This window comes from Leptinotarsa decemlineata, unplaced genomic scaffold, assembly GCF_025532065.1.
Source record: "Leptinotarsa decemlineata unplaced genomic scaffold, Ldec_3_MD MMD2_tig00078346_RagTag_RagTag, whole genome shotgun sequence".
Lineage (NCBI taxonomy): Eukaryota > Metazoa > Arthropoda > Insecta > Coleoptera > Chrysomelidae > Leptinotarsa > Leptinotarsa decemlineata.
The window spans coordinates 4,291,466-4,318,939 of NW_027412724.1; the positions used below are offsets into that span (position 1 = coordinate 4,291,466).

General features: G+C 34.5%; 2 protein-coding genes across 3 annotated transcripts in view; both read right to left on the minus strand.

Moving 5' to 3' along the window:
• Positions 1–27,474, minus strand: part of Kdm2 (Lysine demethylase 2) — a 90,157-nt gene that overhangs the window by 37,999 nt on the left and 24,684 nt on the right. For both annotated transcript variants that reach the window (XR_012468173.1, XM_023160369.2), the window contains exon 2: positions 1,519–1,738. Coding sequence is in view for 1 of the 2 variants with exons in the window: in XM_023160369.2 (XP_023016137.2) it covers positions 1,519–1,738 (220 nt within the window). In the remaining variant the exon portion in view is untranslated. The remainder of the gene's footprint in view (positions 1–1,518; positions 1,739–27,474) is intronic.
• On the minus strand, positions 23,215–25,866 carry LOC141487029 (uncharacterized). Its single transcript, XM_074185761.1, has 5 exons — positions 25,293–25,866; positions 25,045–25,098; positions 24,854–24,958; positions 24,633–24,746; positions 23,215–24,236 (listed from the first exon to the last, which is right to left on the minus strand). Exons 1-5 carry the CDS (start codon positions 25,561–25,563, stop codon positions 24,070–24,072), a joined length of 711 nt encoding a protein of 236 aa, XP_074041862.1. The 5' UTR covers positions 25,564–25,866; the 3' UTR covers positions 23,215–24,069.

The following is a 27,474-nucleotide window of genomic DNA, read 5'->3' on the forward strand; positions in this document are numbered from 1 at the left end:
TCAGCCGTGGCGTGTACTGTAAGTATATCCAGGCGCATATAGTTTCTGTAGTCATCGATTTCTAATCGCATTTCATTCATTTTATCAAACTGGTGTGTGAATAGTACCCCCGCATTTTAGCCAGTCTTTCACACACTATATTCCTTTTCGCTGGTTTTTCTCTTTACGACTATTGCAACAGCAGCCATCATGTATTTATTAATCATTTGAATTGCACACACCACCCACTGCTGAAACTGGCACTGTACCAACAAGTAAGTATAAAGCGTGTATTATTTCAAGTTTCATTTCATTTCAAATTTCACAATTTAATAATGATTTCAATACAGTTCAATTCAAATTTCTAGGAAACTACTGGAGAAATAGAAATATAATTAACTGAAACGGTTTAGAGAAAATCCACGAAAAAATAATAATACTGAAAATGAAGTTTTCTTATAACTGTGGAAACGGCAAAAGTTTCTATTTATCTTTAAACCAGTTTCAATTTCGTTACAGCCTTGCACTCCATCACTACTTCACATTACTCTCTGTTTCTAAAACTTATAATAGGTACTCTAATCAAATACCTACGAAGAGTAAGAAAGGACGAGAAGAAAAAAAACCTTTACGGAATGAATTTTTCAACTATTTGAATATTAACTTTGACTATTGTTTCAAGATCAAGAAGTTTTTGAATTGGGACAGGATTGCCATTCGTTTTATTCCATTGCGCTAACAAATATCAATCATTATGTAGTATGGATTTTTTTCCAAAATGAATTAAGTCGGCCAATAAAATATGTGGTTTTTGTAAATGCAGTTATATTATTGGACTTGGAGGGTAAACGACTTTGTTACCTAACGCGTTACAGCGCCAGTCTGTCTGGCTCCCTTTCTCTCACGCATACGATAGCGGAAGGCAGGCTCATTCTCTCTTGTCGGACACACGCTCAGTGTTTAGTGTAGAGTATGTATATATATATATATATATATATATATATATATATATATATATATATATATATATATATATATATATATAAAATTTGCGTTATGACCTAAGCTTTTCTCAAGTTAAACAATTTCAATATCAAATAGTTCAACTTAGATTAGTTTAAGTTATCACTTCTGCCAGGCGTCCCGAGACGCACACGTTTTTTTATTGTACTGTTATTGGTGTGATATTTTATCTAGTTTTTTTATTGATTTGAAAATGAAAGATGATTTTCGAAATTTATCGTCAATTGGTGTGATTTCAGCCATTACGAATTGATTTTCAAGTCGTGATTTATATAACTTTCTTTATCAATGCAGTATAGATTACTGCTCTCTCATCCACATACAGTTTCAAAATATTTCAGTTCTAATAATGGACAATTAATTTATATAAATAGAAAATACAAGGCCTAGTAATTAGAAAATACAGAAAAATGCTTTGTAAAAACAGTTGAGAACACGAAAAATCATTGAATCCGATTAATGCAACAGAAAAAAAATCAAGTGAATGAAATCAAATTTTTGCCATGTGACACTTACCTAGTCCAGTCTTTTCTTTGAACAACAAAGGCGTACTGAATCCGTGCCTTTGAAAATATGCAACATTAAGTTCATTGCCATGCATTTCCTTAACTATATTTTGAGCTCCGAATGACGGATCTTCTAATTTTTCTTGCAAATTGAACGTTCTCTGACCTTCGATGTCTTCCTCGTTTAGTGCCCAGTCTTCTGAATAAAGCTTTTTTTGTTTCCTCTCCCTCTGAAACAACGAAAAACACAAGCTATATCAACTAAAAATATATTCCAGTACTAATCATGTCGGAGTTGTTCAACAAAAATAATTCATATACGAGCAAACCTAATTCACCAATTTTTCAAAAGACAAGGTTGTCCTGATTGTTCCACGTGTTCTTTGACAAGCATACTTTTCCTCTTTTATGGTGCAATGGTTGAGATGTTTATATATTTCATTGGCCTCCCTTATGAAGTTCGACGTGTTAATGCGTTGAATTAGACAGAATTTTTTTCGTATTTTATTACGTGGCCTGTTTGTGCTAGGACATGTTTTGATTTTGCAGCTATGTTCGTGTTTTTGTATCCTAGTTATGATGCTGCGTTTGGTAGTTCCGATATAAACTGAGGAACAGCGAATCCTGTACATACTGGCAGATGACAGAGAGGCACTCCTTCGTCCTTGGCCGATCTTATACTGATATGAAGTTGATTAATAGTTGGCATGTAAATGGTCTTATTGTTTAAACGTTCAAAAAGTTTTCCCATGCGTTCCGTGACTTTGTTATGGCTTGTGGTTAGAATTTCTATTCAGGTAGCTATTTGTTGGTATGTGTGTTTGTTTCCTAAACATCCAACAAGGTTATAGTTTCATCGTGAATTGGAATTTAGAGTTGAGAGAGTTTATATTTAATAGTATAATAGAAAATCGTTTAGTGTTTGTTCACCATCTTGCCATACCACGAAGTTGTCATCAATATAACGTAGTCAATATTATGGTCAAACTTAACATGATCAAAGTAGCTTATGACAAGAGTAAAGAGGCTGATTTTCACTCATTTCACAAGCAAACTAATTTTGATTATATCTATTATTCTATTATAAAAAAACATATAAATGCTACGGACTTTATGTGTGACACTGTATGTAATGAAACATGAACATTGACAATGTTGGACATTTTTTATTTAAAATATATAAAATCCATTATTTCTGCTTGAATAACCTGAAACTTGTGATGCACTGTTTGGAACCTTTGGTATGTATATTCATTCTTCAATAAATCTTCCGATTATTTGTTTGTTTTCACTCAGACCTCTGAATTAGATCCGATTAGATCTGTACCTTGAAGGAGACCGTTATTGATGACTGAAACGTAATGAAATTATTGCACGTGCAACCGAAGCAGCACTAACTTTGTCCGTTATTTCTCACAAAATAGTAATTGAGTGCAATTCACTAATTTCTCAATAATATATGTAGTGGCTAACTTATAATGGTTTGTTACAGTTATCCAAGATACTCCTCATTTTGTATCGTTTGGAGTAATATTCCAGCTTGTTCAATTTATCGCTGGTTCCCCTGTATTTATATCGAGTTTGCTCTTAAAATACATATTGATAATATTCCGCAAACGTTCCTCGATTGAAGGGAGTAGTGTCTTTAGTAGTAGAGTTTTCCGAGATATCGGTGCATAACAGACGGTTATAAATTACAAGACTTGGATAATGATGTAAATCATAACCGATTAGTATGTTCTGCTCGGTCATAATATATTTCATGACAGCTGATGGTAGTGGTATTAGTATCTAAGCACTGTAATTGTGGGCGACAAAGGTTCGTACTCACTGAAATCAGACGAATAACTTTCATACTTTATACTTCATACTTTCATTATATTATTTAGGCCTATGATATATCAATATCAAATGTTTAAACACTAATTAATTAGTACTATTTAGGCACAAGACGATCTCATTATGGGATCAGGTGCACTCAATTTGTAAAAAAACCTGTAATGTAATGAAATTGTATTATTATTATTATTTGGGATATGATATACTCGTAGATTCAGCTTGGTAACTACTATCATTTTCTACCACTGCAGTAAAAAGTGATGACCGTAAGATATAAATTCAACTTGGTAAGAACTTTCATTGTGACAGTAAGATAATTTCAATGAAAATTACTTGAATAATGTCTAATTTATTGAGATCAGAAGCTACTGTATCTTTGATTTTTGTGAAATGAGGTTTATGTCAATCCCAGAGATGACGTCTTCGTCGGGGATAATGTTATCACCATTACTTTCTCAGGTTTGTCCTTTGAGGTCAGTAGAGCCTAGAAATGCATTCGTGGTGCAGACTAGCACCAATGATTGCGGTCGAACAGAGTCATCTGGCGGTCGATGTCGACGCTTGGTTTTGCAACAGACCGCCTCGAAAAGTCTTCCGTCGATCCATCGATGACGTCATCGTAAGAGATACTGTCATCGCCTTGCACAGTTGCATTTGTTGTACCAGCTCTGTCTGGTATTGGATCACGAAAGCATTGATTTGGACTCTACTTTTAACAATTTGCTTTGCAGTAAAAACTGTGACTGTGAAAGATAGAGGACAGTGGTTCGGCGGTCAATGTCAAAGCTTGGCTTTGTAACAGCCCGTCTTGAGGAACTTTGTTTATCTATGATATTCGTAGATAAAGTCTCTGTCGATCTCAAAGATGGCGTCTTCACTTTCTCAGGTTTGTCCTTCAAGGAACAAAACAATCCATTCTTTGTTCAGACCTGCACCACTGATGAAAGCTATAGCTGGTCGAAACATTGCAGTCAGGTGTTGAATCACTTTGTTTTTAGGCTTTAGTTTCAACTCAAACACTTCAGGAATAAATTCAAAAGTCGAACTTGTTTGAGATAACACGGTCTTACTTTTCCTGCGAGATTCAATTCAATGCGCAATGAACAAAAAGACAAGCATCTGATCAACCAACTGAGAACAAGTTATCCAACGAGGCCCAAACTCGAATCCAACTTTTTTATAATTTTCCGTAACATGTGGGGATACAAATAGCGGCCTAATGTAACAATGGCTTTATAAATGTATATCACCATGCAACAGGCTACTGACCGACGATAGTTAAAGTTAAGAAAAATTAAGAAAATGATCTGAATCTCGAAAACTATTTATGGAAATCGGATGATTATTTTTCAATGATAACTTTCCTATTCATGAAGGAATACAAAACTTTTCTGTGCAAAACTCAATACTCATAGGGTGGAGTTCAACTGCAATTAAAAAAAAATCTGTTTTTCCGTTAACCAGCTATCGCACCCCTACGAACGACAACCCTCGAAACTTCTGCGAGCTAAGGATTAATGAGGTCTTACCTTTTAACGTGTGATTCCTAACACGGGTTGGACGATAGCAAATGAAAATCGATCGTTCAGACTGGGGCTTGAACCACCGACCAACACGGCAGTCAATTCGAGTGAGTGAACAAAGCAACCACGTCGAACCGCCTGGCTACCGACCGACCGACAATAATATATAAATTCATCGCTTTTTTTGGGGCTTGTCATCAATAATGAACTGAATACGATTATATTCACTTCAAAATACAACTGTTCTTCACGGCCAGATGGATTTATCTCAAAACTGATTAAAAAATTTGCCTATTTATAATAAATCGACTGGTATACATAATGAGCTTGTGCTTTCAACTCACAATCTCACAACAATTGAGGGTGACTCCTATTTAGAGACAAGTAACAAAAAACTATTTGTCAAATACAGACCGATTTCCCAAATTGATAACTTGGTAATGATACTAATAAATGATTCATTGTATGACATCGTAAATACATAGAAGAGAATTTAACATTTTTTTTTAAATAATACATAGTGGCAAACAAAAGCAGACGTATTAGGTCTACAGACCAATACTTCCACACTCTCCTAGAAGTACTACCTCTAAAAATTGATGCAACTAATTTTTCTTTATTTTCAGTATTTTAATATTAATATAAGTTACAAAAAGGATTTGAAGCTTTATAACTCCTATTTAATTATACGCGAGCGCTTTCGACAGCTGGTCGTGCTATCATCATCAAGGCTATACTCAAACTGTTTATTATAACTAGAAATAATGAAGGTAAGAAAAAAAAAAGAAAAGTGAACATGAAAATGTCATATATGGATTTCGTAATGAATAAGATAAACAGAATTATTCAACATGCAATAATAAAAAATGTCAAATTATATTATCTCAGACTGATGGAGTGAAAGGTTCTGCTTTGTATATTCTTTAAAGGGATTCAATGCCATAGATAAATTCGGTATATCCAGTTAATCACTAGCGGTCGCAATTTGATAAGTGACATTTGACTAACATTTCGTTTTTGTGCATTATACTAAAATCCATAATAGTAGGTGCTGAATTCTAAGAAATTTTAAAACGAAAACTTTTCAGATTGTGATTCTATATATTTTATTATATCAAACACACATAAATCATAGTATAATTTACGTAAGCCACTGCAAGAGGCAGATTAAGTCAATAAAGTCAAAAGTAATTTCTGAGAATTAAGTACCTACTATTTTGGAATGATAGTATAGATATAGACCATCAATTGCATTTTTTCTTCTAAAATTCAGATTGTGAATATCGGTCCTATACATGTAACTTTTCTGTGTAGGTATTCTGGAATTTTAGCCTCCAATAAAAAAATCTTGAATGCACTTGTGATGTACTGTTTCGAACCTTTGGTGTAGTAACACCAAAGAGTTATTTTAACACCTCGACACGTGTTTCGATCATCTTCAAGAGGAAGATTAAACTAAATATACATACAATGTTATCCCTATTTATACTATAAATACCTCTGCTAGGTACACTGTTTTAACAGTGTGTCCTCATATAATAGGTGAATCTAATAATTAAAATATTATTTTAGCTGTATAGTATACTTACTATAAGGTATTGATCCACCATCGTTATTCATATTATTATTATGCTTACTTTTTTCTACAGTCTCGTAGGCATCTAGATGCATGTTGTTGTTAACTTGTCTAACTAATCTCAATGAACTAAAATCCATGGAATGATTTTGTTGCAAAATATGATGGGCGACTGTTGATTTTCTGGTCTTCCATATTTTAGGTGTGCTAAGTGTTCCTTATATCTTATTTTAATAGATCTTTTAGACTGTCCATAATATTTTGCATCGCAGTCCTTTCATGTAATTTCGTAAATTTCAGACTTTTTCGAATTCTTGACTTTGTCTTTTGGATTTTCTAAAAGGCTTTGTAGTGTACGACTTGTTTTAAATACCACCTTCATACCTAGTTCCTTGAAAATCTTTCCAAAGTACTTCGTGTATTGGTAATATGGAACCGAGATATATTTATATTGGTTTTCGTCGTTTCTGAAGTCGAGATTTCGTTCATTCTTAACCTAAACTTTTTTGCCTTATAATATCATCTACAATGCCCCTCGCGAAATCGTTAGTGGCTACTATTTCCTGTAGTGTACGTTTTTCTTTTGTGAACCTCTTATGTGTAAGAGGAAAAGTCAAAAGACAATGCACTAGAAAATTCAGCCCAGCACGTTTATGCTTTCCACGATGATGTGAACTGTCAGGAATATACCTCTGAGTACTTATTTCCTTCCTGAATATATCGTTCCACATTGGCACCTCATTACCAAAACGTCAAGAAATGGAAGTTGTCCTTTATTTTCAAACTCATACGTGAATTTTATTAATAGAAACTGTTGTTTAAAAAAGAAACAAAGTCCTCAATATTCGATTTTTTGTTATCGAATATGGCAAAAACACCATCCACATACCTCAGCCATATCGTAGGAAAATACTTTGACTTTTCTTTGGTTTCCATTTCAAATTTGCTCATGAACAGATTTGCCAGATAGGGGGACAAGGGGTTTCCCATAGCCGTTGCCTCCTGTTGTTCATAAAAGCAATCTTCTATCTGGAAACGGTTTTGTTTCATACACAAATTAGTAAGATAAACGAATTCATCAATTTCGTTATTATTGAAATTATTTTTCTCTAGTAATTCCCTTAGATATTGTGAAAGATCTGTGAAATTCGGACGCTAGGAAATAAAGAACTAACATTAAAGGTAGCCAAAATCTCACCTTTTTGCAGAACGATGTTTTTTGTATGTTGTATGAACTCTAAGGAGTTTTTGATATTGAAACCTGGTTCCGCAATAGGCAAGCTTTCAAATTCCTTAGTGAGCCATTTTTCTATTTGGTAGGTAAGAGATCCAATAGCTGACACGATAGGGCAATCGGCAGAGCCTTTTAGGAAATCCAAAGAACAAAGTCGGGAATTCGGAAAAGTCTGGAATTTATGAAATTAAATGTAAGGACTGCGATGCAAAATATTATGGACAGACAAATCTATTAAAATAAGATATAAAGAACACTTAACACACCTAAAATATGGAAGACCAGAAAAATCAACAGTCGCCCATCATATTTTGCAACAAAACCATTCCATAGACTCAAGTTCATTAAGATTAGTTAGACAAATTAATAACAACATGCATCTAGATGCCTAAGAGAGTGTAGAAATAAGTAAACGTAATAATAACGATGGTATACCAATACCTAATAGTATACTATATAGCTTGTTGAAATAATATTTTAGTTGTCAGATTTACCTGACTATCACATAAGGACACTAAGTAAAATTAATTTGAGACAATTAGGACGCAGATACCTAGCAGAAATATCTATGGTATAAATAAGGATAACATTGTATGTATATTTAGTTTAATCTTCCTCTTGTAGATGATCACTTGGCGATCGAAACACGTGTCGAGGTGTTAAAATAACGGTTTGGTGTTGGATAAAAGTCCAGTAATATTATCTAGAATGCAGTTCAGGCCGGTTGAACATAATTAACCAGCCTAATTCCTGAAGTTTATGAGAAAATGTGTCTGTACACAGTTATTGAACTGTGTGAATATTGAGCACTATCAAAAGATCTTCATCCAACACTTCTTCATCGGCAAATATTTTCAATACCTACACTTTTCACATTTCAACTATTCCTAGGTTATATTTGGAAAACATTTGAAGAGCTCAGTGGGAAAACGAAATTGGAATTGAAATTTCAGTGACCTCTTTAGCTATTAACTTGAAGTTTATACGACAAAAATCACGATACTATGATACTTCTGTGCCCTAGGAAGAATGTTGAGGTTCCACCTCCTCTATCCAGTTTTCCAGCATCTCAAGTTCCTATTTTCTATGATTATTATAATATCTCATCAGCTTTAAGTTTGCCCTGCGTACAGAAAGAACTATGTAGGCTCTGAAATATTAGGTAATTAAAAAATGATTAATTTCATTTAAAAAAATACTTTTACAGTTACAATTTTTTGGTTGTAATTATTCATTAAGAATTCAAGTTTGCCCTGCGTGCAGAAAGAACTATGTAGGCTCTGAAATATTAGATAAATAAAAAATGATTAATTTCATTTAAAAAATACTTTCACAGTTACAATTTTTTGGTTGTAATTATTCATTAATTCTGTTGAATCGAAAATGATGATTTGAGAACAACAATATTACTGGAGTTTGTGATGTTACATTTTCATGTATTTAAATACCTTTTTTTACTGGCAAATATTTCATCGCTACGGTAGCGGTATAGTTATGGTAATTTGTAAGCACCCACATAATGCGATTGTAAATTCAGTTTCTAATCTTTACCGCTTATTGAAATGTTCGGGGTCGCGAGGCCTTTGTCTAGGAGGAAGATACTGTTTATTTATATCGTTTCAAAAGAAGGGGTATTGAATTTTTTTTACAAAAATTAAAATTATAATTTCAACGATGATACAAACAGTATGTTTCACTATTGTCATTGATTTCTTCTAAATAAATACACACAATATTATCATCTTGTAAAAAACAAATTTGATTTTTTCCAGCAATTCAGCCTGTATTCACTTATGGCGCCGAAACAAAATGTTTAACAAAAAAAATGGGGAAAATACTAATGAGAAAAATTACAACAATTGCAGGAACGATAATGCTTATAATGAAATGATAGGTGATACGTCAAAAAGGGTACTTCGACAACGCCACCGAAGATGACTGCCTCAGTTGCAGTCGAAACAAAGAAGACTAAGGCAGATCCCGGAAACCAATCAAAACATTGACGCCAGCCGTGAAAGCCTACATTCCTATATAGAGATAATAAATTTATTAAAGGTAAAGTAAAGTAAATTAGATGGTTTCTTCCATGTGGAAAAGAAAAATCCAGACTTATGATAAAAATCAGAAGATGAAGACATGCCCACACTTAGATGGAAAGACCAAGTGAGTGAATACATAAAAAGCTTAATAGACAGAAACTGGGAAGAGAAACGAAAAGAGGAAAAACAGAGAAAGATAATGGAGATATCCAGTCGCAAAATCAACCGTAGAGATAAAAAAAGATCAGACTGATTACCTCCATTAAACGAAATTCATACCCAAAACATTTCTATCATGCAAATGCCAGTTATTTTCACATAACATATCAACATATATGATTTTAGCAGTATCAACTTGTTATAATAGATTGATCTTTTGTGTCACACATTCAATGTCTTTTAAATTTCCATTTTGGTTTCCACATTTGAATGAATTGTTAAAATTTTTCTTCTCTTCTATGCCAACATCATGTGCCTTAAAATTCTGCGATGTTCGAGAGAATTCAGATCGTACTGTACCCTGAATTCTGTTTTCATAATATTTCATTCCTAAATTAAACCTAACCGAATCAAATAATGTTTCGAAATAAGCATTTCCCTTGAAAGCGTTAATGTACCCCAAAACTTATTTTACCAGTTTCTTCTCGTAACGTAAATATCTACTAGAAAATAATTTTTCGAAAAAATTTAAATTATAGTTTCTAGTGAATCCCGAGAATTCTGCAATTTAGACATCTACTATTCCAAAATATCGACTTACTATATGATAAAAAATAAATATTTCGAAATAAAATCTCAACATACTTATTTCTCCCAACTACCTACACCAAACGGTCTGCAACAGGCGGGCCGCGAAAAGTCAAACCTCGGATCGCCAATGTATACCAAGTATACATTAATGCGTAGATAAGGTATACTATTAAATAAGTATTCTATTAAATAGTATAATATTTTTGAGCCATATATAATTCACCTTAGTACTTATTTTATTTTGGGTTTATTAGCTAACCTGTTTTACAAGTACCAACAACTGATATGGTTTGATTAGTTTCCCATCTAGCCTGGTTAATTGAAGAACAAGTAACCTCCTTCTTGCAAAACTTAGATACGAGAAGCCAGAAATCACTTGGAGTTCATAACAAACAAGCACCATATGCGCGATATTGCAAACAAAAATTCATTTATTTTCCGACAATTCTTGAATGAATAAAAAAAACTCTGAAAAAGTTGTTTAATCTGTCATAGCCATCACTTCGAATTGATTTTCAATTGTATAAAACGGGCCAAACCTATCCTAGGAAAATAAGAAATTGCAAGAAACTAGCTATAAATTTGGCCGCTATGTTTGGCTCGGCATACGTATGTGAAACATCTTCCGCAAAGATGAATTTTTCGAAAAACAAATATTGTTCGAGATTAACGGACGCCCACCTAGAAGACCCACTTCTAGCACCTCACTGTTATCAGTTGCTTTTTTTCTTTCTGGACCTCATTAAAATTTTTCCACAGTATCCGGACCACACCTCAAACTAGTTGCTGACCCCTAACCTACACCATAGGTTCTGGAAATGCCTATGGAAAACAGCTACTTCCCAGGCTAATACCACGCTGGATACTGAATTATATGTATATGTATCGATGGAGATACAGTCTTCAGATACACTTTGATCTCTGTTAGTGTATTGGTACATGGGATGTTTCTTCCCCGAGATGAAGCTGTTACTAGTTAACAATCTTTCTCTTAGACAAAGGTTTCATACATGCGTCGAACCTCGTTGAAATTAATCGATTCCCAGATCCTTTGCTGTTTGAGTCGAATCTTTCCTGCACTAATGAGAGGTAACACCTCGAAACCGTTCTGAATAAATCATTTACTCGAATAATTTCAGCATGGTCCTGCTGCTGGATGAACGAGAAACATCTGCGAGACTAACCTCTGTGAGGTATCTTGCATAAATGACTGCCTGATATAATTCAATATCCAGCGCGGTATTAGCCGGGGAAGTTGTTTTCTGGCAGGCCTTTACCATAATCTACGGTCTAAGTAGTTAGGAGAGATTAATATTTCGAGACTATAATTCGAAATATTTATGCGAAAGTAGCGATTCACGTTGGATTTGAATCGCTGGAGATTATACATTCATTTGAGAAAACGATATTAGGAAGTTCATTCCACATAACCGCAGTTCTACAAATGAAAAAATTCTTAAACAGTGGAGTTCGAGGTGTACTGAGTAGATTCCGTCGCGTCTTTCTGATATGTACCGCTCTTGGTGGAATCAAATGTGCCAAGTCATTTGAACACTTTCCGTGAAAGTATCTATAGAAGAGAGACAAATCTCCAACCTTTCTTCGATGTTACACAGACTATCAAGGTTGCAAATGATGTTCGTGTCTCCAATCACGCGAATGACTCTTTTCTGGATGGAATCCAACAGCTTTAGGGTATGCTTAGGGGTGGAGCTCCATACATGTGAACATACTCCAAAGAAGGTCCGATCCGAGCTTTATAAAGCATCAAAAGTTGATGAGGTGTTTACAGTTTTCTGGGTCGGAATAGGGTTCCAAGCTTTTGGGAAGCAGCCTTTGCAATTCCAGCGACATGATTATACCAAGACATATTGGTATCCATTTTAACCCCCAACACACTTATTGAAGTAGAAAGCGGAATTGTCTGACATTATACATTTATACGGAGACATTTTTTGTGGCATTGAATTGAACCTGGTTACTTTCACCCCAATTCGAAATCACTTCTAGATCCTCATTACAAAACTTTTGAAACAACTTAATATTACTTTTATTCATTATATTGTCGCCTACATCATAAAAGCTCACCAAATTAAGTTAAGATCCTGCACAGTAATTATTAAAAGTCTATCAAAATAAGTGAAAGTCCAGTATAGCAAAGGATAACTAATTTATATTTCCCTGTCCCTTTTCGAGTGCAAACCACTATAATCCATCATGATTTTATGAACATGTGTTATCCTCTAAACTCTAAACAGTCAGATTTGTGCCTTCAATGCGGATAATTACAGAAGCTAATCGGTTAATAATTAACTGGAATGATTTGAATTTTAATTGAATTTACACAATGATCTTTGTTCCCCGGTGACAAGGAATATATTCCAATTATTTGGAATATGGAATGGATACTAAATGTATCCATTCAAGGATTTTCCCAATAACTTCAAACATTAAATATTTATGATAATGTGGGAATTATGGATTTCATGTGATATTCAAAATGTGAAATTTCCTTTTTTGGGAAAGAACGTTTTTGGCTTTCTACTACTCCATCTGATACAAAAAAAGGGATGAGAGAATCTTCCAAAGAAAGGAAGGAAGTAATCAATTTGAAACTCTATACATGAATGTGTAGATCATGCAAAGAAGTAACTTTCAGACACAAACTGAAAGAAAGGCCTCCTGAAACAGCTACTTTCATATAAACATTGAATTACACGAAAGAAAATAATTCTTTGGAAAAAAATACTTCTATATGAACACTAAATTATACAGAAGATACTTTTCTCTACTCAGTTTGTATTTCAAACATTTGTTGTGGAATAAGAACCAGATATCATTCACATGAGTTCTACTTTGAATGAATGGTAATAAATTGTACTCACATAGAACACTGTCACCCTCACTGGTATACACCGATGTTTCGCCTTAAGACACTTGCCCTCTACAATTTTTTCAGAAATGATTGTACACTTTTTTATGTATGTATGTATGTGTGTTATTTCAACTAAATATAAAAAAATGTAAAATGAATACATTGAAAATATCAAATAACACTCAAAATTGGGCAATATAAACTGTAACTACATATGACAAACGCAACCCAGAAAAAATACATGTACTCCAAATATTTTTCAACCGAGGGGAATGATTTCAGGGCCATCTTCTATTATTTCATCAAAAATTGAAATGCTCGTCAGTGATATTTTTTATTCTGACCAGAACTGTGAAGTTAAGTAGTTTTGTAATAGTTTATGTCAAAATTACGTCCGAATGCGTTTGTCATTAAAAATATATGTGAATTTCAATAGAATTACTTCAATTATAAACATTTAAAAAATGAAACAACAACAAAAATTAATTGGCGCTCCGGGGCCATTTAATTATCCATCATTTCAATTTTTCAATTTTAGAACATTCATCAAACTAGTTGAATAGGATGGCGCCCGTTGAGTATGATTTCGATTGTCAAGTTGGGGAGAATTCGGTCGAAATATTAAAAAAAACCAATTGAGTAAAATTGTCGACGTTTCTAAACTGTATTGTTTCATCTTCAGGACTCTGAAGTATAAGAACAAGACATACATATTTAGGGCGACTTTCCGAGCTCAAAAAGGGTGAAGTAAATAAATTCGACATCAAATATAAATACATACACAGGTTCACGAAAAACGTTGACACAGACACGTAGAAATTAACAAACTGAACTGTCGGTGAATCTTTTCTTTATAATGCAAAATAGGCCCACGAAAGAAATGAGATTTGTAATTGGAAAAAGTGGTCTGTTAGTGGTTCAGAATTTTTGTTTGCTTTTTTTTTTAAATTGAATTTTTCTATTAGATTGAAATATGAGGTGTGTAAATTTTCAATATCCGACATTCCGTTAACACATTTTGTTCCACGCTTTGTAATTTCAATCATTTCATTCAAGAGTTTTCTTCAATATCGTCTGTTGTCCTATAATACTGACTGAATTAAAATCAAAAATATGATGGAATGACTTACAATGTTCTACGAGGCCAGTGGGATTTTTCATTGTTTTCAGTGGGTTTATGTATATTTTTACAATCCCTGCTATGTTGAGCAATTTCTTGTTTTAGATATATACCTGTTTGCCCTATATATACTTTTTCATACTCAGCACAGGTCCTTTGGTGTTTTTATTTTCAATCTCCTAAAAATAGTCTGCTTCACATGATTTAGCTCTTTTTGGTGACATTTTTCAGCCCTGTCCAAAAATTACGAGCAAGGTGTCATTCGATTCGTATTTTTGCCTAGAAAGTTTAAGGAAAGGTCCGAAAACGCGCCGATAAAAATTACAAAAGTTATAAACAATTAAGTGAAAAAAAATGGGGCTTTAGTTTTTTCTTAATATCTCGGAAAATTTTAAAAGTTTTGGAAATTTGAAAAAAGATTTGAAAAGGAAAAAAATGCCAGGGTTTTAGTTTAATAATTATAGGGATTTTTATATTAACTTTCAATTCAGAAAATGTTATTAATTAACAAATTTATAATTAACGTTGAAATTGGGATAAAAAAAATGTGACTGCGGATTATTGTTTATTGATGTATTCCAACATTACATGATTTTTTTTATTCTTTAATATTTACATTTAATATGTTTAAATAATTTTTTTTTGTTTTTATGTCAGAGTGACGAAAGGCGCGCGGAAGCCAGACTATCCGCTTTTGGCTCTATTTTCAGGGCTCTGTACAAATTATAAATAATCTAGATACAGTTTCGGGAGTCGGGACTTTTTTTACGCAAATTCATTGATCTTTTCAAATCTTTTTTCAAATTTCCAAAATTTTTAAAATTTTCCGAGATATTAAAAAAAAACTAAAGCCCCATTTTTTTTCACTTAATTTTTGATAACTTTTGTAATTTTTATCGGAGCGTTTTCGGACCTTCCCTTAAACTTTCTAGGCAAAAATACGAATCGAATGACACCTTGCTCGTAATTTTTGGACAGGGCTGAAAAATGTTACAAAAAAAAGTACATGTGAACTAGACTAACAATGATTTTTAACTGTGTTTTCACATTTCATACTGATTTTGAAATTTTAATTTTTTAAAATCTTGCATAGTTGCTGTGTCAGACCTGCTACATGCGGTAATTTGAAATATTCAATGTTCAACGGTGCTTTTTTGTGTATTTGCTCTGTCGGAATATATTAATTCTTTAGTCAAAGATCTTGGATAGCAGTTCTTAAGTAACATAGTTTCCATTAGTTTTAGGTTTTGATTTTTGAAATTCTCATGTGCTAAGTGTGTAGCTTTGTGTTTAAGATTGTTGATGATGTTAATTTTTGTGTCATTGGGGGAATACAGTGGTAGTTAATAAATCTTTCAGAGTATGTTGGTTTATGGTACCAGTCAGTAATAATTTTGTTGCTAGATTTCATCAGCAACACCTCCAGAAAAGCAATTATCATTTTTTCTTTTTCTACGGTGAATTGAAGTTTGGGATGATAACTATTAGATGTTGTTAATATTCTATCTACGTTTCTTTTTGTATACATATATCAGCGACATATGAAAGTTAGCGATTGTTCTTTACGAATAGAAATGATTAGTCGTAAGTAGTTAACTTTGTAATCTGTTGTCGTTTTCTCCATTCTTCCCCTATAACGTCTGAGTTTTTTATTGATTCAGTAATACCTACCGTTGTATGATCTGATTTTAATACTTGGGTATAGAAAAAGCACTACCTAATATCAAGTGTTTCTTTCTAATAACTTTTTCTCAAACATCCCAGTTGACTAGTTAAGATATTAGTGTTGATAGTCTCCAAAAAAACCTTTTATTGTCTACAACCGTCTTTGTTAAGTTCGTTGGTCGCTGATCACGAATATTGACTCATTTTTGAAAATATCAAAGTATCGTTCACTGTTTTGGCTACTTTTGAGGCTGTACACATATCTAACTATTTAATATTTCATACAAAACAAAAACGCAAATCGAATTTCATCCCCGTGAGAATCAATGTTACGCCATTACATTCATAAATGCTGCTACCACTACGGCGCGCCACTCTGGAACTTTATTGATGTGAAACATCTACAGTAAGTTTCAAAAAGTTTGCACCATATGGGAAACTTTTTTATTATCCATTTGTCAGACAATTGTATTCCTGATAAAAATTGGTGCATTACAGGAAACTTGGATTTCAGTTGTCAAAATTCTAAATTTCCGAACGGTGTACAGTGGAGAACAAAAAATAGAAATTTCGATCAAGAGTGAACTACCCTTATTTTCGACATTTTCAAAAAAGTTCATTAAGTAAAGTTGTGTAACTTTGAAACCTAACGGAAAATAGATTTTTTTTAACAGATTTGAAGTCACAGCTTCCTGTATATGGTGTATATGAGATACTAGTACTCTATAAGGCTATAACCATAAAAATGGATTTTTTTTTGTTTTGTTACGTAGCTGGTTGTGATTTCAAATATGAATTTTGTTCTCAAATTTAAACAACTTTTCCAAATAAACTTTTTCAATAATGTCGAAAATAAGGGTAGTTTACTCTTGATCGAAATGTCTATTTGTTGCTCTCCCCTGTACACAGTACGGAAATTTGGAATTTTGACAACTCAAATCCAAGTTTCTCGCAATGCACCAATTTTCATCAGGAATATAATTTTCCCACAAATGGATAATCAAAAAGTTTCCTATATGGTTCAAACTTTTTGAAACTCACTGTATATTAAGAATAATTGAAAATAAAATATGTGTGGCATTGATAATTTAGTGAAAGTGAGCAGCCTCCTGCAAAGAAGGCAAAATAACACTACGACATATTATCAAGTCATCAGTAGTTAAGTTAATTATATTTTCATATATTATAATTGAAGTGTGCATTTATCTGTGCATTTAGCCCGCGTATATTTGGTCTGACTCAAGAGTCAGTACCTAAATGAAAAATCTATTTTCTTGATAGATTGAAATTTACACAATTATTATAGCATATACTTTTAAATTCATTATTAATTGATTTTGATTTCATACTTATGGAAAATAATGCACTAAAACACTTGATTGAAGAATAAATTTCATAAAGACGAACAAAATTGTATTTCAAAATCAGCTTATTTGTTACTGACAGGAGCACCGAAAAATCAATTAATGTTCTGATGATGATGGAATTTATAATGAAACATTTATCATTGATATGTATGATTTGAGGTTTTTAGTAATATATTGCAATGACTAGCTGAGATTCCTGATTTACTAGTATATTAAAACCACATTAAAATTTTGGTTGTGAAACATCTATAGCCGCACATAAAGCCGATTACGGGTCGCTATGCGCAAGCGACTGTGCGATTATCTTCCTACTGGTTCGGCGTTACCTATCTCTATCGCCACAGTGAGCTCGAATATCTATATTGTATATAATTGTGTTTACTACTACTTAAAATAATTAAAAATAAAATATATTTGACAGTGATGATTCAGAAAGTGGACAGCATACTGCAAAGAAAGCGGAATCATACGACGACATACTATCAAGTTATCAGTAAGTTATTTATATTTTATAATTGGTGGTGGAATTTATATTGAAACATGTATTAATGATATTTATAATTTAAGATCTTTAGTAATATATTGCAAATACTAGCTAAGATTCTTGAGTATATTGAGTATATTGAGCTTCAATATATTGAAGCCACATTAAAAATTTTCCGTGTTGGAAAAACATGGAAACATAAAATTTTCCGAAGTATATTTGAATTACATATTTTTTATAAGTATTTCAGTACCCAACAGTCATTACAGGGGTCACACAATATTATTATTGGAATTGGACATCACCAAGATCAGTTAAACACAATACATACTATTAATGTTATGTGAGATTTAATTAATGTAATAGTATAAGAATATACTAATTTTCATTTTAGTTTCTATTAACATTTTTATATATATTTTAGAGTAGGTAACTGATAATGATGTTATGTTCAATATACTTTTGTAACATACTTTAGTTATCATCGAGGCAAAATCGTATAAGTATAAGTATAACCGAAGTCACTGATTAAAATAATTGAGTTGTCATTATTTGAAATGAATTTTTAATTTTTGTATTTAATGAATATAAATGTTTAATAAATAAACAATCATCAGTTTCTGGAGAATTTTTTACATCATACCATATTGGTTCCTGTCGTAATCTGTGTTTTTCTTTCTTTTCTTTTGCGGGTTGGTTGTCCTTTTTTATCTATCACCGCTTGTATCACTGTGCATGATGTTCTTGGCGAGTGCATTGGCTTGGGATGTGGGGGTTGAGCAAACCGGCCATCGGATGCCTGCTTCCACGTAGCCCCGCTGGATACGGGAATGACAGAATCACTTGTAGTCCTGTTATTCCCTAACTGAATGGCATCCCAACGATGGCTTAATCCTAAGGTGTGTGTATCCGTGCCAAGAGGATGAATGATACTGAGTCTATCAGTTGTCTGTACAGAACCTTCGAGATACCGGGCGCCCTCTTGTCGTAGCATCGCCTTGTCACGGTAATGCGGTGCTCTGCCGTGATTGACCTTCTCTCCCTAGCTACTCGTAGGACTATTATGGACAGAGTAAACTTTAAAATTCTTTCTGACGCTGAGTCTACAGAGGAGATAGATGTCGAGCTTACGACTCCAACTGACCTCCCTGTAAATTTAGATCAGGAGTGAGAGCTTCTCAACCCTCCAACTCTTGATTCAATAACTGAACCTAAAAACAAAGTTTTGGTGGTGCAGCCACGAAACGACGGAGTCGTATCCTCAAGAGCGGGGTACTCAGAATATGTCCCAGGTGGAGGAACAAACCCCCCATGAGCAGGTTAGCAAACGTTTGCGCTCAAGTGATGATTCACTAAAACCAGAGGCGAAAAAGCCCTGCACGGTTGAATCTAAGGCATCGTTAGGTGTAGCTGACGTGCAAAAACCCTTGCACCTTGACTATCCGACTACCTCATTAACGATGGAACAGCAGAGCATATACTTTGTGCCTGCCCCGCAGGGGACCGAATCAGGTTTTTAGAGCCACAATAAACCCTTGCGGGTTGCGGTGGAGGGTCGAATAGACCCACTCACTTTGGACCTAACCTAACCTAACCTGATTTGTTCTTTTATGCATATTACTTGTACAAAATAATTTCGATGTTTCACATCTGCCAGGAGTCCCGTGACGGCTCACAATTTTTTACAAAAATTATTATTTCCAATCTCCCTCCTAGTAGTGGTTTACTTCTACAGTCTTCTCACAGAAATTTGAAAAATCGCTGTAAAAGTGTTCTCGATGCACTTTGCAGCAATTGACGTTATCATCCAATTATCCCAACTCCACGATTATTTTCAATGCATTTTTAATATTCACGCGAATAATCTCTGATATCTAGATATCTCCACTGTACTGGACTTCTTGTTTGTATCTTATTGGAGAGTATCACTTCGATCACAATCATCTAATATTAATTTCTGTTATTTGCTCCGTTCAAACTACACCATATATAATTTTCAATTTCTTGAATTAGATGAATTTTTTGATGCGTAATAAATATTGTTTGTTCCTTCGATTGAATATGGTGGACTTTTATTTGAAATTTAGATATGTATAATGGTATCTATTGACAGTACTTTTTGTTAAATTGCATTCACTAGTAATAGTTCTCTGTCCAATTTTTTGATTCACTTGAGTGGAAGAACAACTCTATAGGGTTATTGAATGTACTGAATGCAAGTAACGTATTAAAATTTTCACATTTGCTTTACTTCAGGATATAATATTGTATAACATTTGTTATACTTTCAACGTTCTGCTTTGTTATGTGTTTTGTTTGATGGAGAAAAGTTTTCTCCATCTCCTGAAGACGCCATCTTGATTGATGAAACGCGCGTCGAGAAGAGTATTGCATTTTGAGGTGATTGGGAAAAATGCTTGTTTTGTATCAACTTTATATGAATGTAATTTCACTTTTCTTAGAACTTCCTGCATATCAGCATGAATTATCTAGTTGTTGTCAGAGAAAGTTGTAATTGAGGATTTTCTTTTATGTGACGTAATACATTCAACTGTAGGACTGCCACTATTAGGCTTACCCCTAATTGCCAAACTCATGCTTACCGTCGATTCACTTATTGGTTGTCTATTAGGATATTTTTCATTGGAGCTACTCTCTCATACTTCTAATCTAATCTAAGATCATCAAAAGTGCTATTCGGTGTTTTTCTAACCTCACCATCGGAGTTTCAAATAATTTTCAAAGACAAAACCCAAGCACTACAGGAAAATCCTCAAGGCGTTCTCAAACAGTGAAGTTCGAGGTGTACGGAGTTGAACCTCAAAATGATAAGCAGCCACAGTCCGTCGCGTATTTCTGATATGTACAGCCTTTGGTGGAATCAAATGTGCCAAGTCACTTGAACACTTCCCGTGAAAGTATCTATAGAAGAGAAACAAATCTCCAACCTTTCTTCGATGTTCCAGTCTATCAAGGTTGCAAATTATGTTCGCGTCTCCAATCAGGCAGATGGCTCTTTCCTGGATGAAATCCAGCAGTTTCAGGGTATGTTTGGGGGTGGAGCTCCATACATGAGAACAATACGAAAAAAGTTTGATCTGAACTTTATAAAGCATCAAAAAATGCTGGGGTGTGTACAGTTTCTGGTTCGGAACTGTGTTCCAAGCTTTTGAGTAGCAACCCTTTGCAATTCCAGCTACATGATTGTGCCAAGGCATATTTGTGTCCATTTTTACCCCCAACGAAGCAGAAAGCGGAATTATCCGACCTGACAGTATTATATCCGGTTCGGAAGCATTTATCTTTTTGGAGAAAACCGATGCCTGGATTTTTGTGGCATTGAATTGAACCTGGTTAAATTCACCCCAATTCGAAATCACTTCTAGATCTTCGTTAAGATATTCAACTTCCTGCTGCCGGACAAGATGTGCATCCGCAGCCGATGTCCTGGAATCCAAATGTAATGACGAGACAAGTGTGCTGTCATTAACAAAGCAATATACTGGATTCTTGTTTTTTTCCAATAAGTCGTTGATATACAATAAAAAGAGGGTTGGAGACAATATGGATCACTGGGGAACACCAGCATTGATGGTGAAAGTATTCGAGAGCCACTTGCAGGGAATGTTCTTTCAGGAAGTGAAGATCCACACACAAAATGGTCCCTCATGCCACACACGGTCAAAGGCCTTAGAAATATCAAGCGCAACAGCTCTTGACTCTCTATGTTTCTCTACTGCGCAAACATGGTTGATATACGAAAGAAGGTCGCCTGTTGATCTTTGTTACCGAAAACCATATTGATGATCGCTCAAGATGTTGAAGTTGTGGCCACGGTGGTAGTGCGCCCGACTCACGATCGGAAGGCCGTGGGTTCGATTCCCGCCTCGACCAGATATTTTTCTCGTGAGAATTTATCTGGTTGAAGTTGGGATGATTCTGCAACCGTGTTAGGAATCACACATTGAAACGTAAGACCTCATTAGTCCTTAGCTCGCACAAGTTTCTCAACTTCTGAGAGTTGTCGTTCGTATGGGGGCGACAGCTGATTAACGGAAAAACAGATTTTAAACAGATTTTTAAAAAGAAATATTTGAGGATATGGTGGTTTACGACTTTCTCTATGATTTTTGATATCACTGATAGCAAAGCGACTGGTCTATAGTTATTTGGAAGAGTTTTCTTGCCCTTTTTGGGTATAAGCTGAACGCGAGCAATCTTCCAACAAGAAGGAAAAGTCCGTTTCTTGTAAGACAGACTGAAAAGTCTGGAAAACAGTGGTGCGAGTTCATTTACGCAATTTTTAAGTACTTTAAGGATAATAGTTTTCAGAAAGCTATTGATGAAGACTTATAAAATTATATGCTACATGAAAAAAACAATTCATTAATAACATGCTATGCTAATAACTGTTTACTAAAGGCTTTCAGATATTTTCATAATCTACTAAGTATGGTAATATACTCGTGAAAGTTAAGAAATATGAACATTGCTTTACTTTATACTCAGTATAGTGTAATTTGAATTGTTACATAAGTCGTATGGGGTATGACTGAATTTAAAAAAAAGTTATTTCAATGTTCGATATAAAAAAATAACCTTTCAATTTGAAAAATATCTCTGACGCATAGTATAAAGTGGGAAAGAAATATCAACTCTACGAAAAATACAAAATCTGCCAATTTGAACATTCCTTTCGGAAATGATTAACTACTAACATAATGAATCGTTTCCATACTTTATAAACGCACTGTATGTTATTATTAATAGAATGCCTCACTTAACTTTTTGTTGATTTCAATTCATAAGTCTACTACGTTTTCGAATCACACAAAATTCACACACTCTGTGTGATTGAGTTTCAAATTTGAATAGCAGGAAACGAATCAATACGCCGCCATCATATTTTTACTCAATCCCGCATATGATACTGGAAAGAATTCAATCACAAAACAGCCACACATAGAACGGTAACGGCAATGTTGACGACAGAACCACTTTTCTCAGCGCCTCCAGTGTTTGGCAGCCGAACCTAAGAGATATAGCGCGAAATTCAAATAGTGGCTGTTCGCATTTTACTTTTTTGTTGAAACTTTTCCTAGAGATCAATTACCCTAACACCAAACTGATATTTTTGCACTCGACGCGCGTTTCGCTAACAAGGTTAGCATCTTCAGAAGAAGAAAATTGATACAGTATCAATTTTCTTCTCCTGAAGATGCTAACCTTGATAACGAAACGCGCGTCGAGTGCAAAAATATCAGTTTGATGTTAGGGAGATTGATCTCTAGGAAAAGTTTCAACTGTTACACCACAGGTTCCAATCTCATCATTTATTGTTATTGTTGCTTCACTACCGGTCAGGTTTTGATTCCACAGAAATCATCTGGGAAAAACCTTGACCAATCAAAAATATCAACAAGTGAAGCAACAATAAATATGTGAACTGAATTACCTCAAATTATGATCAACCATATTTATTTTCAGTTAAATTTGTGTAAATGTGGTAATGAAACTATATGAACTCAGTTCAAAATTTATTGGAAATACGTAAACCTCAACTTACGCTAATGTTTTTTCAATAAACGATTCTTTTTCTTCAAAAATGTTTCATGAGCAGACAATATAATTGGATCAATGAAATCGCTGTTTGTCTGGGTGTTCAAAAACCTAATGAATTTTTTATCTCTTCCCCTAGTAACCAAATTGACTTTTCTACACCAAAAATACAAACAGCATCTAACAATCAGATGACACAGTTTTGAATCATTGTCAGAATGATCTGGACAGTTGACTAGGTTAAAGGATAGTTGCTCCAGTATTATTTTCCTCAAAATTTGTGAAATATTTGTAAAATTACACAAACGTGGTATCAAGTAAAATAATCTAGTTACTGATTGGGAAACTAAAAAGGTTAAAACTGTTCCTGGTTTTATCAATTTTGATTTTGGATACTGTCTTCCTTCAACGAAATCAAGATCCTGATCATGATCCCTAAACAGCATATTATTTTTACAAAACGTGCATGTAATGGACTTCATGATTTTTGTAGGTCAATGTGTTGGCATGTTTGACCAAATTCTGAAAATTCACTGAATCTGATAGTTTTTTAGCAGCATGAAGTTTTTCTTGATACGCTTGATACGCTTCTTTGATGAATCAATGACTCTACCGTAAAGATGTTTGGCTCTGGGGGTTAAGAGAGACTGACGACCAACTTTGAGATCTCTCAGTACACTGTTCTTGGTTTTGTATCCTGAAATAAATAATAAAAAATTATCTAGACATTTGAAAAATAAATTTTAATATCATTCAACAATTAAGTTCAATAGATATTGTGAATGGGCCCCTTACTAAGGAAAAAGTTTAAAAATGGTATTAATGATGAACATTCCAAAATTTTTCTATTCAAACCTTGGGTAACACTGAGAATTTCATTTCTGGAAGGTGTCCAGCATGACGTAGCTGGGAAAGTTGATGTTTTCTGTTAGGTATCACCTACGAAAAATTAGCTTCATTCTTATTATAGACTTTTTCATTTCCAGAAAACTATTTCTCAATGTTCAAAAGAAGATGTCCAAAAGTAAACTTTTCCTAGTTTTCGAATAGTGATTTCATTTCAAATTGGTAGCCATATAGTCTCTGTACATACCTTGTGTAACGCTTATTCTATTCCTTGTTGGTGTCCGGAAATTACTTTCTTGCTCTTGCTCAAAAGTGGAAGTTGATGGCTGGTTTATATAGCTATTATCACAGCTTCCATGACCTGAAAAATTACATGAATATATAATTTCTCTTTCTTTCTTTCATATATTGTGTAAAATTAACAAATTGGTGTGTATGATGAACATTCCAAGATTTTTCTATTCATACCTTGGGTAACACTGATAATTTCATTTCTGGAAGGTGTACCAAAACAAATTTCTTGCTCAGGTATGGAAGTGGAGGGCTGACACATGTCCTCATATTGTTCTTGGCCTATAAAATGAAATTGCAGCATTTGTATGGATTTTTTTCTATAAACTACATATATTTTGGAACTACAGTTTTACAATAATTCTTACCTGCCACAGAAGACCTACTCATTCTTGCCATACCTCTTGGTTCTTCGATAGTTTCTGAAAACATGTAGAACACTATTATTCAACCACATGATAACATCTCTATTTTTCTGCAAATTCATATAGCAATACTTATGGTGCACTCGAAAAGTGGTTAATCTAATTGTTGTTTAATAATGAGAATATGATGAATAAGATATATAAACTAGAATTGCAAGATATCGAAAGGAGTAAGGATTATGCTTACTTACCAGGAAGAAATAAAACAGGTACAGCATGTCGTTTTAAACCTCTTCTGCTAGTAATTTTATCTTCAACAGCGAAATGTCTGTCACAAACTCGTGAGTTACAATAAATTGTCTCATGGGGTACATTGAAGAGTTCTTTATTGTTTATATTCTTGAGCCAAACATCGAAAACAGCGGGGTCATCTTTGGGAAACCGATGTTGACTACTCTTCCTATCCTCACAAGAAGGAACGCAGCACTTTTTTCGATATCGTTTATGTTCGGAAGTACTCATTACGATAAATAAAAATATGAAACTGACAGTACACAAGCAAAAACACAATTTGAAAAGGAAAACAGTCCCAAACCATATTTATACATTATTATCACAACAAAACTAACGAACGTCCTACCTAATTTAAGTTCATTCTTCTTCTGTAAACAGTAATTTGAATCATGCGGGCGCAGAAGGCACGTGATTCATTACAGAAAACTGGAGAAAACCCCGATAGTGTCGCCATCCCTGGTTTGGCAGCCGCGTAACATATAACCAAGTGTTCCCATTTAACTTACATTTCTATGTGTGGCTGTTTTGTGAATTCAATTCTGCAATATACTTGCCTGTGAATTATGTCGGTTAATATTCCAAAATAGGCATACAAGATAATGATATGCAACCGAAACTACACACAAGTTTAAGATGAGATTGCATAACACTCAAGGCGCAGTGCATCCTATAGAACGGCGAAAGAATATAGGGAAACAAAAGTCCAATGACCCCCACATATGAACTAAGCGATAGCTCCGGTTCAGGCCGGAAAACAAAACAGTCTAATTTTAATTAAATGTGGAAACGTTGATTACTGAATTTGGTAAATAGTACCGACATATGAACTTTGTTGAATTTCGGAATTCATGCTTCCTGATCCAGGATATCGCTTCGTTAATCGCGAAGCACCTTTATCATTTCAAATAAAACAAATTGAGAGAGATTATGTTTGGTCAATCACCTTCCAGATATGGCTGAATATTAACGGGAAAAACTGACCTAGTTCTCAGAACATGTTCATTTACTGAAAACTGAAAAAACAAGAAATAATTTAATAGACACCGAGTTGGAACCCGTTCAGCAAAAAGCTCAGATAAAAGCTGCAGAGATCGCCTTACTTCTGCCGAAACACAAGGATAAGCCAATGTATGGGGTTTTCTTCAATAACATTGGAGACCTTGGCTTATCAAAGCGCCTGACGTTCGCTTTTCTCAGGTCGAGTGGGCTAAAGTCGGAAACTGAGGGGTTCATCATGGCTTGCCAAGATGGTGTCTTCAACACCTTAGTCTACCACAGTTGCGTAATGGGTATAGAGGTTCCTGACACAAGGTGCAGGGCCTGCCGCGAGGCGCCCGAGACCCTAATGCACTTGCTCTTAGCATGTCCAGCATGTGCGGTCTCGGCCTATATCCATAGACATAACGCGGCCCTAAGAGTGCTATATTACCATCTACGGTACTCTTACGGTATTGAAGAGACACCGGTGTTGCCCTACGCTCCGGGGAATATTGAATCCGTTGTGTGGAATGGGAAGTGCCGAATTCATTGGAACTATTCGTTCCCCACCCTCAGGGGGGGGAACAAGCTAATACGCCTCATGTAGTCCTTCTCGACCACCAGAGCAAAACGATATTTGTCGTGGAATTTTTAGGTCCTGGCGAGACGAATTTCGTCCAAAAAGAGGAGGAAAAACAGATAAAATATCGATATTTTCTCTTCGAACTCCGCAGACTGTATCCAGACCACTCTGTCAAGATGGTTGTTCTGATTATTGGAGTCCTTGGTGGAATGATGCCCTATCTACTCTTAAATCTTGAAATCATACTAGCTTGTCATTCTTGGCTCACTGCGCTTGCTCAGGGCACATGATTCTCGGACCCAATGATCACTTACCCCACGGCGTGGGGAGTGGTCGTTGGTTGATAATGCTGGCGCGCCCTCCCGAATATATCGGGGCTTCGGGAGATAGAGCCTGACCAGCGCACACTACGGTGAAAAAAAAAGATAATTACTTGAGAAATTTTTTCACGTACTCTGTTGACGTTAAGTACTATCTTTATACCGTTAAATGCTTGTCTAACGAATTTAAACCTGATCTCAGTCATAAAGATCGTCCATAATCAGTTGTGTAAGAAAACAGCGATGCTGTGCAAAGAC

Excerpts from the sequence above, each read along its gene's own strand:
- LOC141487029 (XM_074185761.1), bottom strand. The coding sequence starts at position 25,563 with ATGAGTACTTCCGAACATAAACGATATCGAAAAAAGTGCTGCGTTCCT. Across the intron at positions 25,099-25,292 it reads ACCTGTTTTATTTCTTCCTG|AAACTATCGAAGAACCAAGA; the intron begins GTAAGTAAGCAT and ends ACATGTTTTCAG. Across the intron at positions 24,747-24,853 it reads AATTATCAGTGTTACCCAAG|GTCATGGAAGCTGTGATAAT; the intron begins GTATGAATAGAA and ends GTAATTTTTCAG.